At 37.8% G+C, this 16,503-nt stretch overlaps 2 protein-coding genes across 8 annotated transcripts in view; one reads left to right on the forward strand and one right to left on the reverse strand.

Annotated features, from left to right (window-relative positions):
- VPS36 (vacuolar protein sorting 36 homolog) overlaps window positions 1–16,503 on the reverse strand; it is a 40,211-nt gene that overhangs the window by 9,782 nt on the left and 13,926 nt on the right. For 4 of the 7 annotated variants that reach the window (XM_054252732.2, XM_078351134.1, XM_054252721.2 and 1 more), the window contains 4 exons: window positions 15,346–15,432; window positions 6,998–7,030; window positions 6,805–6,882; window positions 6,055–6,189 (listed from right to left, as the gene is read on the reverse strand). In XM_054252732.2, coding sequence (XP_054108707.2) covers window positions 6,055–6,189; window positions 6,805–6,882; window positions 6,998–7,030; window positions 15,346–15,432 — 333 coding nt within the window. The remainder of the gene's footprint in view (window positions 1–6,054; window positions 6,190–6,804; window positions 6,883–6,997; window positions 7,031–15,345; window positions 15,433–16,503) is intronic. The other 3 variants (XM_054252735.2, XM_054252727.2, XM_078351224.1) reach the window with 1 other exon arrangement.
- On the forward strand, window positions 10,788–11,868 carry LOC100412192 (protein BTG1-like). Its single transcript, XM_054252737.2, has 2 exons — window positions 10,788–11,166; window positions 11,467–11,868. Exons 1-2 carry the CDS (start codon window positions 10,927–10,929, stop codon window positions 11,752–11,754), a joined length of 528 nt encoding a protein of 175 aa, XP_054108712.2. The 5' UTR covers window positions 10,788–10,926; the 3' UTR covers window positions 11,755–11,868.

Below are 16,503 nucleotides of genomic sequence, written 5' to 3' on the forward strand. Positions count from 1 at the left end.
TCTCTGATATCTATCATCTATTCTCTACCTCCATTAGAATGAGTGGGAACATGCACTATTTGTCTTTCTGTGTCTGGCTTACTTCACTTAACATAATGACTTCCAGTATCTCCATGTTGCTGAAAATAATGTGATTTCATTCTTTTTTTTAATGACTGAATTGTATTCCATTTGTATGTATCTGACATTTTCTTTATCCATTCATCCACTGATGGACACTTAGGTTGATTCTTTGTTTTTTTAAAAAAACGTTTATTTCACATTGGGGATACATGTGAAAGTTTGTTACACAGATAAAATCATGTCACTAGGGTTTGTTGTACAGATTATTACATCACCTAGGTATTAATATTAAGCCCAGTACCCAATAGTTATCTGTTTTGCTCCTCTCCCTCCCTTAAGTCTCCATCCTCAAGTATACTCCAATGTTTGCTGTTTGCTTCTTTGTGTTCATAAGTTCTCATCATTTATCTACTACTTATAAGTGAGAATATGGGTATTTGGCTTTCTGTTCCTGCACTAGTTTGCTAAGGATAATAACCTCCAGCTCCACCCCATGTTCCAACAAAAGAATTATCTTGGCCGGGCACGGTGGCTCACGTTCCCAGCACTTTGGGAGGCCAAGGTGGGCAGATCCCGATGTCAAGAGATCAAGAGCATCCTGGCCAATATGGTGAAACCCTGTCTCTACTAAAAATACAAAAATTAGCTGGGCATGGTGAAGCAAGCCTGTAATCCCAGCTACTTGGGGAGCTGAGACAGGAGAATTGCTTGAACCCAGGAAGAAGAGGCTGCAGTGAGCCAAGATGGCACCACTACGCTCCAGCCTTGCAACAGAGCGAGACTCTGTCTCAAAAAAAAAAAAAAGAATTATTTTGTTCTTTTCTGTGACTGCATATGACAGACAGGAGAGGATTTATTTTGAATGTTATTACCACAAATAAATGATAAATGTTTTAAGTGATGAATATGTTAATTGTCCCATGATTTGGTTTGAATCTATGTCCCCACTGAAATCTCATCTTGTAGCTGCCATAATTCCCACGTATTGTGGGAGGGACCTGGGGGGAGATGACTGAATTATGGAGGCTGGTCTTTCCTGCGCTGTTCTGTTGATAGTGAATGGGTCTCATGAGATCTGATCATTTTAAAAACAGTTGTCATGCACAATTCTCCTTGCCTGCTGCCTTCCACATAAGCTGCGACTTGCTCCTCCTAGATTGTGAAGCCTCCCTAGCTATGTGGAACTGTGAGTCCAATTAAACCTCTTTCTTTTGAAAATTGCCCAGTCTTGGGTATGTCTTTATCAGCAGCATAAAAATGGACTAATATACCCTGATTCGATCATTATAAAATGTATACGTGCACTGAAACACCACATGGCACGACTATGTACAATTATTGTGACAATTATAAAGAAAAATATAAAAAGTTTTGAACTCCTGACCCCCCCAAAAAAGAAGGAAAACTGAGTCTCAGAGATGTTAAATAAGCTACTGAAGCTCACTAAGCAAATCACTATTGAAACCAGGAAAACAATCTGCCTCCTGGATCCCAAGGCAGTATTCTTTTCACTGTACCACAGTGCGTCTCAAAATAGCTTTGATATTCACAATCCTTCCTCAAATTGTATTCAGAATTTGTAGTGAGAAATTCTATATTTAGCTAAAAGAATATTTAAATTTTCTATTCTTAGTTCCATTCCTCGAGCTCGGTTTACTAAGCAGTAAACCTCTGTGACATTATTCCCCCTCGTTCCTGTTAAAATACGAAATTTTTAAAAAAGCATTATGTTACAATTACACCGGTTAACATTTCTTAACAGGAATCATAATCACAGGGATATCAGAAATCTGAAATTTCTTTAAGAAGCTTATAAAAACTGTATTCACACAAAGGAGAACCTATTCAGATACCACAAGGCAGTTCAGATTCACTACTTGCATTTTAATGTCATTACCATTTTATTTTTATTTTTAATTTTTGGGACAGAGTCTTGTTTTGTCTCACAGGCTGGAGTGCAGTGGCGGGATCTCAGCTTGCTGCAACCTCCAACTCTCAGGTTCAAGCAATTCTCCTGCCTCAGCCTCCCGAGTAGCTGGGACTACAGACATACACCACCACGTCTGACAATTTTTTTTGTATTTTTAGTAGAGAGAGGGTTTCACCATGTTGGTCAGGCTGGTCTTGAACTACTGACCTCAAATGATCTGCCTGTCTCAGCCTCCCAATGTGCTGGGATTATATGCGTGAGCCACTGTGCCTGGCCTCATTACCATTTTAACATTTACTTAAATAAAAAAAGGGTCTCTACACCATGTTTCAAAAAAATACATTTAAATGTTTTAACTTATTTCAGCTAATAAATGAAGAAAGCATAGAATTAATAAGACCATCACCATTTTGCAACCCCCAATGAAATAACAGATCTAGGTAATGACTGTCAATGGCTGTTAACACCACAACAAATTTTTTTAAAATTTAACAAAAGAATCAGACATTATATATCTCTTGATGGAAGTACACAACAGCTTCTATGAAATAGTCTTGCAATAATAATTGTTTAAAACCCTAACAAACCTTTATTATAAATACCAGTTTACAGGAAATACACAGAAAGGAAAAGCACACTCTAGAATAAACTAGTTTCTTCAAGAAACACATAGTTGTGTGGGCAGGGGAGATAAGAGGCAGGAAAAGAAAGAACTCATGAAATTAAAAACGAGCAAATGGGGCCCAGCGTGGTGGCTCATGCCTGTAATCCCACCACTTTGGGAGACCGAGGCGGGTGGATCACGAAGTCAAGAGATCCTGGTCAACATGGTGAAACCCCGTCTCTACTAAAAATACAAAAAAATTAGCTGGGCATGGTGGTGCATGCCTGTAATCCCAGTTACTCAGGAGGCTGAGGCAGGAGAATTGCCTGAACCCAGGAGGTGGAGGTTGTGACGAGCCAAGATTGCGCCATTGCACTCCAGCCTGGGTAACAAGAGTGAAACTCCATCTCAAAAAAAAAAAAAAAAAAACGAGCAAACAAACTTGAGAAACAAATCAACAAACTACAATGAATCCTGATTGAAACAGACCAACTGTACGAGAAAATGTGAACACTAGGCTGGGCCCGATGGCTCATGCCTGTAATCCCAGCAATTTGGGAGGCCAAAGCGAGCGGATCACCTGAGGTCAGGAGTTTGAGACCAGCCCGGCCAACATGGTAAAATCCTGTCTCTACTAAAAATACAAAAAAGTTAGCTGGGCATGGTGCCAGGCACCTGTAATCCCAGCTACTCAGGAGGCTGAGGCAGGAGAATTGCTTGAACCCAGGAGGCGGAGGCTGTAGTAGTGAGCCGAGATCACACCATTGCACTCCAGCCTGGGCAACAAGAGGGAGGGTCCATCTCAAAAAAAAATAAGAAGAAGAAGAAAGAAAGAAAATGTGAACACTAGATATTAGAAAATGTTAAGAAATTATTTTAATTTTTTCCATTATGAAATGAGATTATACTTGTATTTAAAGGAGTCTTTATCATTAGAGTTACATACTGAAATGTTCACAGATAAAGTGATGTGATGTCTGGGATTTGCTTTAAAATAATTTCGAGTGGAGGCTGGTTTACAGAAGAAACTGGATGATGGGCACAGAGGATTCATTATACTATTCTATTTGTCATAGGTTTGAAATCTTTTTTAATACAAGTGCTTTAATAAACTTTTGATTGCCTAAATACTATCAGACTAGAAGATGAATCTGTTAAAAGAAATTCTTTCCATTCTGAGTTTGCTACGAGTTTTCATCGCAACTGGTCTTTGCACTATCAACTACTTTTTCTGTATCCAATAAGTAGGTCATATGATTTTCCCGTTTTTTCTGTTAATGTGATGAGTTACACTGATTAACTTTCAAATGTCAAACCAACCTCAACAAAAGCCAATTTGGTCATGATTATTGGGGTCTTTTTTGTTGTTGTTTTACTTTGGGCTCTGGTGTACATGTGTACTTCCTGCATCCTGCAAGATATTTGCATAGGTATATACATGCCATGGTGGTCTGCTGTCTCCACCACCTCTCATTGCCCACATCAGGCATTTCTCCTGGTGTTGTCCCTCCCTGTCTCCCCACTGTCCCTTCCTTCCCCTCCCCTCCACCTCAACCTATCCCTGTGAGTGTTGTTCCCTTCCCTGTGCCCAAGTGTTCTCATTGTTCATCACCCGCCTATGAGAGAGAACATGCAGTGTTTGGTTTTCTGTTCTTGTGTTGGTTTGCTGAGAGGGATGGTTTCTAGATTCATCCATGTATCTACAAAGGACATGAACTCATCATTTTTTGTGGCTGCATAGTATTCCATTGTGTAGATCTGCCACATTTTCTTTGTCCAGTCTATCACTGATGGGCATTTGGTCTTTTTATATATTAATAAATTCAATTTGCTAACATTTTGTTTAGAATTCTTATATTTCTGGTTTTGAAAGAGATTGGCCTATAATTTGCATTTCTGATATGTCATTTTCAAACTTTGGTCCTAAGGTAATGCTGGCCTCTTAAAATTAGTTAGAAGTATTCTACATTTTTCTATTTTTGAGACGGAGTTCCGCTCTTTTCACCCAGGTTGGAGTGCAATGGCACGATCTCAGCTCACCGCAACCTCCGCCTCCTGGGTCAGGCAATTCTCCAGCCTCCTGAGTAGCTGGGATTACAGGCACGTGCCACCATGCCCAGCTAATTTTTGTATTTTTAGTAGAGACGGGGTTTCACCTTGTTGACCAGGATGGTCTCGATTTCTTGACCTCGTGATCCACCCGCATTGGCCTCCCAAAGTGCTGGGATTACAGGCTTGAGCCACCGTGCCCGGCTTACCTTTTTCTACTCTCTGAAGAAGTTGTGTAAGATTAGTATTACCTCTTCCTTAAATATTTGAAAGAATTCACCCACAAGGTTATCTGGGCCTGAATACTTCTTTATGGGAAGATTTTAAATTACAGAAGGAACTTATTTAGTAGCCTTGAGTCTACACATTGGCAGGTTGCGTTTAATATCATCTTCTTATATTTTTCATGCCTGCAAAATCTGTAGAAATGTTCCTTTTTCATTTCTGATGTTGGAATTGTGTGCTTACTTGCTCTCATTTGCTCATGTTATCTCCCTCTTTCTTGCTTTCCCTTTGATTTATTTGCTAGAGATCTGTCATATTTATTATTGTTTTCCAAGATTCCACTTTTGGTTCTGTTGTTTCTCTCTATTGTGCATTCGTTTTCTATTTAGTTAGTTTTTCTTACATTTATTATTTATTTCCTTCTACTTTTGTAGATTTATTTTGCTGAATTTTTTTCTAGTTTTTTTAGTTAAATATTTCTAGTCTTCATTTCAACCTTCCTTATTTTCTAATAGTATGCATTTCAAAGCTGTAAAATTCTCTGTAGGCACAGCTTCAGTAGAAGCTATGGGTTTTAATATTATATTTTCATTATTATTCAGTTCAAAATACTTTCTAGTTTCCATTACAAGTTCCTATTTGAGCTCTGATGTATTTAGAATTATATTGCTTAATTTAATAACAGTTCAGGGTTTTCCAGTTAACTGTCATTGATACTTAGCTGAATTTTACTGTTTCAGAGAATACAATCTGTATGACTGTAAACCTTTGGAAACTTTATGCGTGCTTTATGGCTCAGCATAACAAATGTTCCCTGTACACTGGAATTGAAAAAAAAAAGATGAATCTGTGTTATGGAATGATTAATAGTACTATATAGTAAAAACTAGATAGGTGAAATTTATCTTTACAGAGGAAGATCATATATTTCCTTTGAAAAATAAGGAAAACTTCATATCAAATACATTTACAAAGTTATAGATGTCAAAAATAAAAATTAAAAACAATTTAGAAAATTACAGACAAAGAATAATAAGCACAGTGAACTAATTTAATATACCTGAAAGGAAAAAAACATGTCAGTTGACAAATATCATGAAAGGAGTTATGCTCTTGTTAACATTTCTGATGACATAGGGCTAATTTAACACAGTTTAAAAAGACACGTAGGTTTAGTTTTTACCTCTAAAGGCGCCTGCAATATTCCAGCCAGCTGTTTGGCCAGCTGCATGTGGTACTGTGTGCCTGAGCCGTAGGTTTCTCTGGTAACTGGGTTAGCTATTTCCATGCTCAGTAAGTAGGATTTAAACCTGATGGTCTATAATAACAGAGGAGAAAATGCAGAATTAGTCTGTCTACCCCAGTATCTGAAATTCCATCATACATTCAATTCCATTCAACTATTTCTACGTGTACCCATTCCTTCTACTATGTTTCTATGCTGTGAACTGTAATGGAACAGATTTCCAGGAGTTCCCTACATACATCTAATTATTCTCCATCCTACTTCTCTCGTGGTCTCTCATACTCTATTTATTTAATAAATTTGATGTGAGAGGAGATTCTGATAACAACTGGGCTATATATAACGCCAACCAAATAGTACAATGGAAAATTTAGGAAAATGGCAGTGATTAGATTGTAGACAAACTGAATGAAACAAACATCAACCTTAGGAATATGTATAAAACAGCCACTCCTTAGACATTTCAGTATCTCTGTTTTCTACACTCCAAAAAAGGCATTGAAATAGCCTTTAATCCTAATAGAACTAAGAGAAATTTTATGATTGACTTTTAGTACTTTAACATATCCCCAAGTCCCAAAAGAAATAAAACAGTACATTCAGAAAGGCAATGTAAACCACAGAAACCTCACTGCATTATATGTGTCATATTGTTCCAAATGCCTTTAAAAAAAGCAACTTATTTACCTCATCTTCTGTGATGTCACCTTGTTTGTCTTTAATTTTATTAGCAATTGATTTTGATAACGCCACCATTTCCTTAGCCTGTCAAATAAAAAGACTGAAAAGTAATATTGTCCCCAAAATGTCTGCTAATTAAATATGTTTCAAAAACTGTATTATAATTGGTATGAATTTAATAGGCATAAATGACATATACCTTGATCATTAGTTTGCTGAGGTCTTCAAAGGCCTGAAATGAGAAATAAATTTTTGTTGAAATCCATCTAAAGAATTAAAATGACTTAAAGCAATGAAGTACCCTCTATTTTTTCCTTATGTTAAAAATTTGAAATTTTCTTACAAATATCAATTTGTTAATAAATATTTATAAAGTAATACATCTACCTTATTCTAAAATTTCATTTTAGCTAAAAACCATAAATTTAGGACCAGGAGCAGCAGCTCATGCCTGTAATCTCAGCACTTTGGGAGGCCAAGGCAGGCGGATCACCTGAGGTTAGGAGTTTGAGACCAGCCTGACCAACATGGAAAAACTCCCAACTCTGCTAAGAAAAAAAAAAAAATACAAAAAACTTAGCTGGGCGTGTTGGCGCATGCCTATAATCCCAGCTACTCCAGAGGCTGAGGCAGAAGAATTGCTTTAACCTGGGAGGTGAAGGTTGCAGTGAGCCAGGATCGTGCCATTGCACTGCAGCCTGGGCAACAAGAGTGAAAGTCCGCCTCAAAAACAACAACAACAACAACAAAAACCCATTAATTTTCCAAACAAACTATAAAAAAATTCACATTTTCAAAGAGAAAATAATTATTATTGATTAAACAAACAAAAGGTGACATAAACTATAGTTCAGAAAGTATTATTTACTGTTATTTGACAAAAGTAAGAAATTCTGCCACTGGTTTTTCCTAAAATCATTTCCTAATAGGAAGTCAAGAATCAAAAGCACTATAAAGCTTTCCTGGTTGAAAATTGCAATACACAGCTGCAGGAATAGTTCTTTGGGCCCAATAATTTTGGCTTTAACACAGGTGTGATTTAACTGAAACAGTAAGTCCAGCCTCTGACTATCAACCCCGTTATACTTGTAGATATGGTGGATATCATAAAAGAAAAACATTTAAATACCATCTAAAGGTATCTACATAGAATCAATTGTTTAATTTGCTACAGCAAATAACTACTTGAAAGGCCTTTTCAAATTTAATTATATTTATAATAAATTATTTCAATTTACTGAAAATATACTACCAGTGCAGAATATCTTACCTAATTGATGCATACAGATGTTACTTTTTAAAAGCAATTAAGCAGCATGCCATTCACTGAAATACCAGTCCACATGGTGGTCTGAAACATATACTAGTTGCTCTGATCAACTTATGCCCATCTGCAGGAAAGCGTCCCCCATCTGCAAAAGGATTTTGCTAAAAGAATAGCATGTTGTGTATTCTTATGGCCAATTCACTAAGGTTAATACTGAAAACAAAGGGGAATGTGCACACACCTAACAGGAATTTCCTTAGATATACAAAAGGCTTAAACACTGGATTCTTATCAGTTAGAGCAGGCAGATGCAGGAAACCCTTTATGAGAAACTCTGGGCACCAGCTCTGAAACTAAGTCAATTCTAACATTTAAACAGAGGGCAAATCACACACCAACCTAGTTTTCAAAAACAAAACACACATTTTGCACTTAGATTTTTACTTTTAATATATAAAATATTAATAGATTTCTTTTATCTGTGTTAAGAAAACTGGTAAGACAACACTTTTAAATTTTATATGGTAAATCACTGTATTTATTATATTATGTTGCTGTAGAAAAAATATGCTAAGTTAATAGTGGGTGCACAAAGAATATATAAACAAGCCCTTTAAACTTACACAGAGGCAATAAAAAATACAGTAAATATTTTAGTGCCTTAAAGAAAAATCTATAAATATTTTATGTGATTATTAAACCCAGAGTAAAGCTTCCTCACTTCTATATCTATAATTATTGTAAAATTTGGAATTAGTCAACTATCAAAAAATGGGTTAAGAAACTACCTACAATAAAAATTAAAGCAAAAGAGACACACATAGCTATTCAATAATTGTATCTGCCAGTTTATGGAACCTTGCATCCCTCTACCACACCTATGGTCAAATTTCCACTTCAATTCTGAGAAAAACAGCACCTGCTTTAAAACCAAGAGTACCCTCCTAAGCTAACTTATGGCATGATTTCTTACTTATTTTTAGTTATCACTTTGGCTATTAGCATCAGTAACAATATATTCTTGATTTTCCATTTCAGTACTCTCGAATGTGCCTTGCATCTTCCATTCCCTTTTCCTGGTTTCTTATCCATGCTAGTCATCTGCTAGAGCCTATTCACCTTTCAACATTTGACTGCCATATTCCTGCTGCTAACATGCCCTCGATGACCTCAAAAGAAGTTAGGGATCATGTTATATGTCCCTGCTGCAGGCTGTATGTTCTCCTTGAAATGGTGTTTCTCCCACTGAATAATGCCTCTTTGCCTGTCTGTGTCTGTGCATCACCCCAGTATCCACAGCCTCTGATACAAGGCCTGGCACAAAGTAGGGAGGAACACCTGCTAAATAAATTACTGATCTGCATGATTAATGATCTGCTGAATAAATTAATGATCTATATGGTGGAGCACAACGCTTATGTAGAATCCTTTGAGCTATGCGACTCCAAGAAAATTAGACCAAAACAAAATAACTTACTTTATAAATTAAGAAAAACATTATTTTCAACAAACCATTGAGTTAGAATGGCACTATTCAGAAAGAAAAATACAAATAACGGAAAATTAGCCCACTGCTCCATGCCATCTCCAAAAGTGTTGACATAAAGAGGTCGGTGACAGACACTGCTGAAAGATGGTGACAGCACCTTCTAGGTGGCGAAGAGAGCAGTGATGATGTGGTGCACTGTCATCACCAGCAACTGCCTGCAAACCAGGAGACATGGATTCTCCTCTGCTTCCTTCCAAATCTAGTCACTCACTCTGAGGCAATTTCTTCTCTGAATAATAAGGAGCCTTCTAATGCTAAAATGTTGAAATTTTATCAATCTTCTTAGAATAGACGATTCTGAAAAGATGGTGGCTATGGCAGCACCGTTTTTCAATCTCTCCAGTTCACAACATGAAAACAGACAGGGTAACTAGATCTCAAAACCAAAAACCCCATAGGTAACATACATTATAATACTAAGTGTTAGAATACTAGCAAAACTCCCCAAAGATACAAGCAGGTGGGGCAAACTGCTAAGAGCCATAAGACCTGCAGGATGCTAGCATCTAGGTAGTAGAAAGAAAAGGAAAGCAACAATGTAACCACACACCTGAGAATGAGAGAGCCCCAAAAGGGCCAATAGGGATTCACCAGAAAGCAAGGCAGGCCAATTTGAGGACAGTGCCTAAAATGGGGAGGGTTTTGCCTACTTCAATAATAGAAAGGCCTGCTATCAATCTTTTATTTCAAAATAAGCTAAAAGATGTTAAGAAGATGATACAAGCTATGAAGGATCAAATTAAATCAGAAACAGATGACGGAATTCAGAAAAGAATTAAAAATAAAGGAAAAAATCATTTCAGAAATAAAGGCTACACTAGACAGACATGAGTGAATAAATACAACAGATAAAACCTTCAAAGAAAGGTAAAAAAGAGGAAAACTTTCTAAATAAAAAAGAAAGGAAAAGCATTAGTGTCACAAATAGTGAAGACAGGCAGTGAAACTGCAACATACAGCTAATGGGAGTCTCAGAAGAAAAGAATCAAAGCAATTATTGAAAATTATAGTTCGCCTCTCAGAGGTGGAAATGCAGTAGTTGGGATCGTCCGATGCTGCGGAGCTGGAGGCAGAGGCGGCTGGGAAGGTCCGAGCGGTGTGACCAGGCCACTATTGCTCGTCTCCTCTTCTCTCCTGCCGCCTCTTGTCTTGAAAATAACTTTTTTAGGCTAAATAAATAAATAAAGAAAAAAAGCCACCCGCTCCTCACACCCTCTCTTCCTCTCAGCCTTCCTCCCGGTGAGGAAGCCCGGGGCGGCCGCTCCGCCATCTGGGCCGCGCCGACGAGCCCTGGCCACCCGGGGCCGCCCCCATGCATCCCTTCTACACTCGGGCTGCCACCATGATAGGCAAGATTGCTGCCACCGTGTCCTTCTTCTCCAAGTTCCTCCACACCAGGGGGCTCACGAGCGAGCAACAGCTGCAGACCTTCAGCCAGAGCCTGCAGGAGCTGTTGGCAGAACATTATAAACATCACTGGTTCCCAGAAAAGCCATGCAAGGGATCGGGTTACCGTTGTATTCGCATCAACCATAAAATGGGGCCAGGCGCGGTGGCTGAAGCCTGTAATCCCAGCACTTTGGGAGGCCGAGGCAGGTGGATCACGAGGTCAACAGATCGAGACCATCCTGGTCAACATGGTGAAACCCCATCTCTACTAAAAATACAAAAAATTAGCTGGGCATGGTGGCGCGTGCCTGTAATCCCAGCTACTCAGGAGGCTGAGGCAGAAGAATTGCCTAAACGCAGGAGGCAGAGGTTGCAGTGAGCTGAGATTGCGCCATTGCACTCCAGCCTGGGTAACAAGAGTAAAACTCCGTCTCAAAAAAAAAAAAAAAAAAAAAAAAAAAAGGATCCTCTGATTGGACAGGCAGCACAGCGGATTGAAGTGAGCAGTCAGGAGCTGTTCAGGCTTCTCCCAAGTGAACTCACACTCTGGGTTGACCCTTACGAAGTATCCTACAGAATTGGAGAGGATGGCTCCATCTGTGTGCTGTATGAAGCCTCACCAGCAGGAGGTAGCACTCAAAACAACACCAACGTGCAAGTGGTAGACAGCCGAATCAGCTATAAGGAGGAACTTCTCTTGGACAGAACGAGCCCTTCCAAAAACTACAATATGATGACTGTATCAGGTTAAGATATAGTCTATGGATGGATCATCTTATAGTGATGGATAAATTTGATATTTGCTTTGGGTGGGCTCCTCTTGGGGACTGGATTACGGAATTTAAACCATGTCACAGCTGTGAAGATCTGGCACAAGATAGAGTGGTAAAAAAAATTGTTAAGTGACAGTGCCATAGTGCCTTTCAGTGATTAATTTTAATAGCCTGTGAGTCCAAGTAAATGATCACTTTATTTGCTAGGGAGGGAAGTCCTAGGGTGGTTTCAGTTTCTCCCAGACATACCTAAATTTGTACATCAATCCCTTTAAAGAAAATCTGTATTTCAAAGAATCTTTCTCTGCAGTAAATCTCGCAGAGGAATTTGCACTATTACACTTGAAAATTGTTATTGTTAACCTTTTTGGCAGCTCAATAGGAAAGCTAAACGTTTCAAACATGATAGTACTGGAAATTTTACAAGAGTTTTACCTAGCACTTAAATATGTATAAATGTACATAAAGACAAACTAGTAAGCACGACCTGGGGAAATGGTCAGATCTTGTATTGTGTTTTTGGCCTTGAAAGTAGCAAGTGACCAGAATCTGCCATGGCAACAGGCTTTTAAAAAGACCCTTAAAAAGACACCGTCTCAACTGTGGTGTTAGCACCAGCCAGCTCTCTGTACATTTGCTAGCTTGTAGTTTTCTAAGACTGAGTAAACTTCTTATTTTTAGAAAAGTGGAGGTCTGGTTTGTAACTTCCCTTGTACTTAATTGGGTAAAAGTCTTGTCCACAAACCACCATCTATTTTGTGAACTTTGTTAGTCATCTTTTATTTGGTAAATTATGAACTGGTGTAAATTTGTACAGTTCATATATATTGATTGTGACAAAGTTGTACAGATTTCTATATTTTCGATGAGAAATTTTTCTTCTCTCTATAATAAATTGTTTCTTATCTTGGCATTAAAAAAAAAAAAGAAAATTATAGGCTGGGCATCCCAGTACTTTGGGAGGCCAAGGCGAGTGGATCACGAGGTCAAGAGTTTGAGACCAGCCTGGCCAATATGATGAAACCCCATTTCTACTAAAATTATAAAACATTAGCCAGATGTGGTGGCACGTCCCTGCAATCCCAGCTACTTGGGAAGCTGGGGCAGAAGAATTGCTTGAACCTGGGAGGCAAAGGTTGCAGTGAGCTGAGATTGCACCACTGCACTTCAGCTTGGGAGACAGAATGAGACTCTGTCGTAAAAAAAGAAGAGAAAATTATAAAAAAATTTCCCTGAAGTTAAAACATTCCTGAAATGAAACTATATATTGAAAAAGCACAGCATATACCTATGAATAACAACTCAGAATCACTAATACACAGACACATTTTAGCAAAATTACCAGGCTTTAAAATAAAATTTAAAAATCCTTTGCCCATCTAGGAAAAACAGCACGTGGCTTTTAAGGGGAAAAAATCAGGTTATCTTCACTCTTTGACAGCAACACTTCGTGCCAGACCAAAGGAAAAAAAAGAAAGTAATATAATGAAGGCACTCAAAGGAAAATGGGAGCCAAGGATTTAAAATCCAACAAAACTAATCTTCATGTCTAAGGAAGACAAACATGACAGATACAGGGTTGTTCTATGATCATTTCCTAAAAAATCTACTACCAAATGAGCTTCAGACAACCAAAGTGACTACAGAGAGCTCAGCATAGGACTGTTGGCACTAAACATAGAGCTATGTAAAACTAAGACTCAATGAGAGCTGGAGCTGGGGGGAAGTATATGTAGTGGCTGCAGGCTCAGATTGTGTAAATACAGTACACCTATTTTTCAAATGTACGAAGAATGGGGAAAACACATATACAATTTTTTTAAAAATTGTTCTAGTAATTATTTGGTAGTGTCATCCTAAATTTGAATAGAAAAGATAAATATGCTCTTGTTGGGCACTTTATATTGACAACAACAAAATTCTAGCTCTGCCATTGAAAAAGCCTAGAAACAAAGATCAACTCAATAGTCATGGATATGACTAGCAGGCAGACTGTGGTTCTAAAATACCATTTCACACTAAAAGAAACCAGAGCTTCTCAGATAAATGGTGGATTCCAGATCTGGAGCAGGAAATTTACAAGCTGGTCCTGGAACTGTTGTCACATCAGATCATGAAGAAGCTAGCAAAGTTCACCAAGTCACAACAAAAGCACTCAGAGGGTCGACTTGAAGCAGCTCCCACTAGCCAAAGATGGGACAATTTGAGGTTCAAATAGGATAACTGTAACTGATTGAAACCCATCAAATATGCCAAGCTTCATGAATTCATAATGACATGTTAAAAAAAAACCTAATTAGTCATCATCAGAAGATAATGAGGAAATAATTTATTACCCTGATGATAAAGGAAAATGCAATTATCCTGCCTTTCCTATATGAACTGGACAACCAAACAGCAGATAAAGGGAAACATTTTTTAAAAAGTATTCCAACTAATAAGTAAAAAATAAACACAGAATCATCACTATTTACCACCACCAATGAACTAATAGACCTAGACACTGAATATTAACAGCTGCTAATGTGACAGAGATAAGATGTGCCTCCGACAAAAGAACACAGCATCACCTCTAGTGTTGCCAAAGGGACAGAACATGAGTGTGATAGAGAATCTGCATCCAGCTGCCAATTTGGAGAAGGAAAACACACAGCTTCACCATAGATAAACAACCAGAATAACCTACTATGGGCACTTAATAATAGGTCAAATGCCCTTGGTTCTCCAACAGTAATCTATATTTTCAATTAGTAAGCCAAAAATAAGTATTCAAATAACTATTCGTAGTTTTTACTTGATTTTATTGTAGACTTTACTTGATTGACATAAATCTTTGAAATTCTCTGAACAGCAACCATCAATGGGATTTTACTTATGAATTACTATGAAAACAAAGATTTACTTTAAAGCATCATTTTGTGTAAAAAACCAAGACCATTTTTATATAAACATGGAAAAACCAATGATATGTTTAGCTGTATTAACTAATCCAATGCATAACTGTCTTTTTAACTACAGTTCTTTCCCTTTCTCTTGAATTTCCTCATACATGATGTAGCCTCAGAAACACTGGAAGGTACATGCTGAAGGTTGTCTCCTAGTAGACGTGATGGGCTGGTTTGAGCCATTCTTACTGATGTCTGGTGTCTGATCCCTGAGTGGTCATCAACATAAACCGGTGTGGTATCTGGCCACAGACAGTGGCCACAGAACAGCATTTTTCTCTTAACTAAGTTATCTCAACTTCCAAAATAATTATACAGAGAACCCTGAACTCATTAGGAGTATTCTCCAATCAATTTCATCTAGACTTTAAAATCTACACACAACCTTCTATGATGTGTTTTCTAACAGCAAACAAATTTGCATTTCTTTTTTATTCCTTTTAGAAAAAGGTTTTGGTTAGATTTTGCCAGCCGGAGGTAGACCTGTTAAAGAGAATAGGAGACTACGTAGCTTCAGGCAAATGAAATATATTCTAAATTACAGAAGGGAATTAGTCACAGCTCTATCCAAAAGAATACACACAAACGGCTGGAATATATGGAGAGCCAGAACTTAACAGTTACCCCAGAAATGTTTTTGTCAGTTTCTTTTCTTTTTTCTTCCAGCTTCCTTTCAATACCTACAATTCCTACAGCCCTTATTCTTCCTGGCTGAAAAAAAAAAAAAAAAAAGTAGAAAATAAAACATACAAAATAGGAAGGAAACAAAATCTTTTGTAACCGACTACATTGTTTTCAATAGCGGTAAAGGACCCACAAAGAACCAAAGAAAAACAGCATACACTCACATTTAACTTCCTTTCAAAATATTTGTTTCTTTCTTGCTGTACATAATGATCTTCAAATCATTCAAGAAAAACCAAATATACAATAAATGGCATATTTTACTAAGCATTTTAGATATAAGTTAAATTTCCTATCATTTTTATTCTTTGACAAGCTTTGATGTATCACATACGTTTATTTATTTATTTATTTATTTTGTCTTTTTGTTTTTTTCCTTTTTATGGAGAATGGGGTCTCGCTATATTGCCCAGGCAGGTCTCAACCTCCTAGGCTCAAGCTACCTTCCTGCCTCTGCCTCCCTAAGAGCTGGGATTACAGGCATGAGCCACAGCACCTGGCCAGATACTTAATAGGGTCTCAAACATATAAAAAAAAAAAAAATCACAGTTTAAATTTTGGTTCTTAATGAACAGTTATTATCCAAGCTACTTTCATACATTTGATTACCTGTCTAGTGTTGGCAATTAATTTAGACAGGCCTGGAAAACACCCAGCTGTACTGTTTATTCTCTCAAATGCCACACTGATTATGAAGAACAGAATGCAATGAGTCAACTCTACCTTCTATCACCCTGAGACTTGTGCTGGTAAGCAGTTGTTTTGTTTACTAAGTGTCTGCTGTCTACACAGAACTAAATTAGGTGCTGTGAAAATAATTTTTTTTTTTCTTTTGAGACAGAGTCTTGCCCTGTCACCCAGGCTGGAGGGCAACGATACAATCCTGGCTCACTGCAACTCTGCCTCTCAGGTTCAAGTGATTCTCCTGCCTCAGCCTCCCAAGCAGCTGGGATTACAAGCACACACCACCACGCCCAGCTAATTTTTGTATTTTTAGTAGACATGGGCTTTTATTATGTTAGCCAGGCTGGTCTCAAACTCCTGACCTTGTGATCTGCCCTGCCTCGACCTCCCAAAGTGCTGGGATTACAGGTGTGA

Source organism: Callithrix jacchus, chromosome 1, assembly GCF_049354715.1.
Source record: "Callithrix jacchus isolate 240 chromosome 1, calJac240_pri, whole genome shotgun sequence".
Classification (NCBI taxonomy): Eukaryota; Metazoa; Chordata; class Mammalia; order Primates; family Cebidae; genus Callithrix; species Callithrix jacchus.

Excerpts from the sequence above, each read along its gene's own strand:
- LOC100412192 (XM_054252737.2), top strand. The coding sequence starts at position 10,927 with ATGCATCCCTTCTACACTCGGGCTGCCACCATGATAGGCAAGATTGCT. Across the intron at positions 11,167-11,466 it reads ATAAAATGGGGCCAGGCGCG|GATCCTCTGATTGGACAGGC; the intron begins GTGGCTGAAGCC and ends AAAAAAAAAAAG.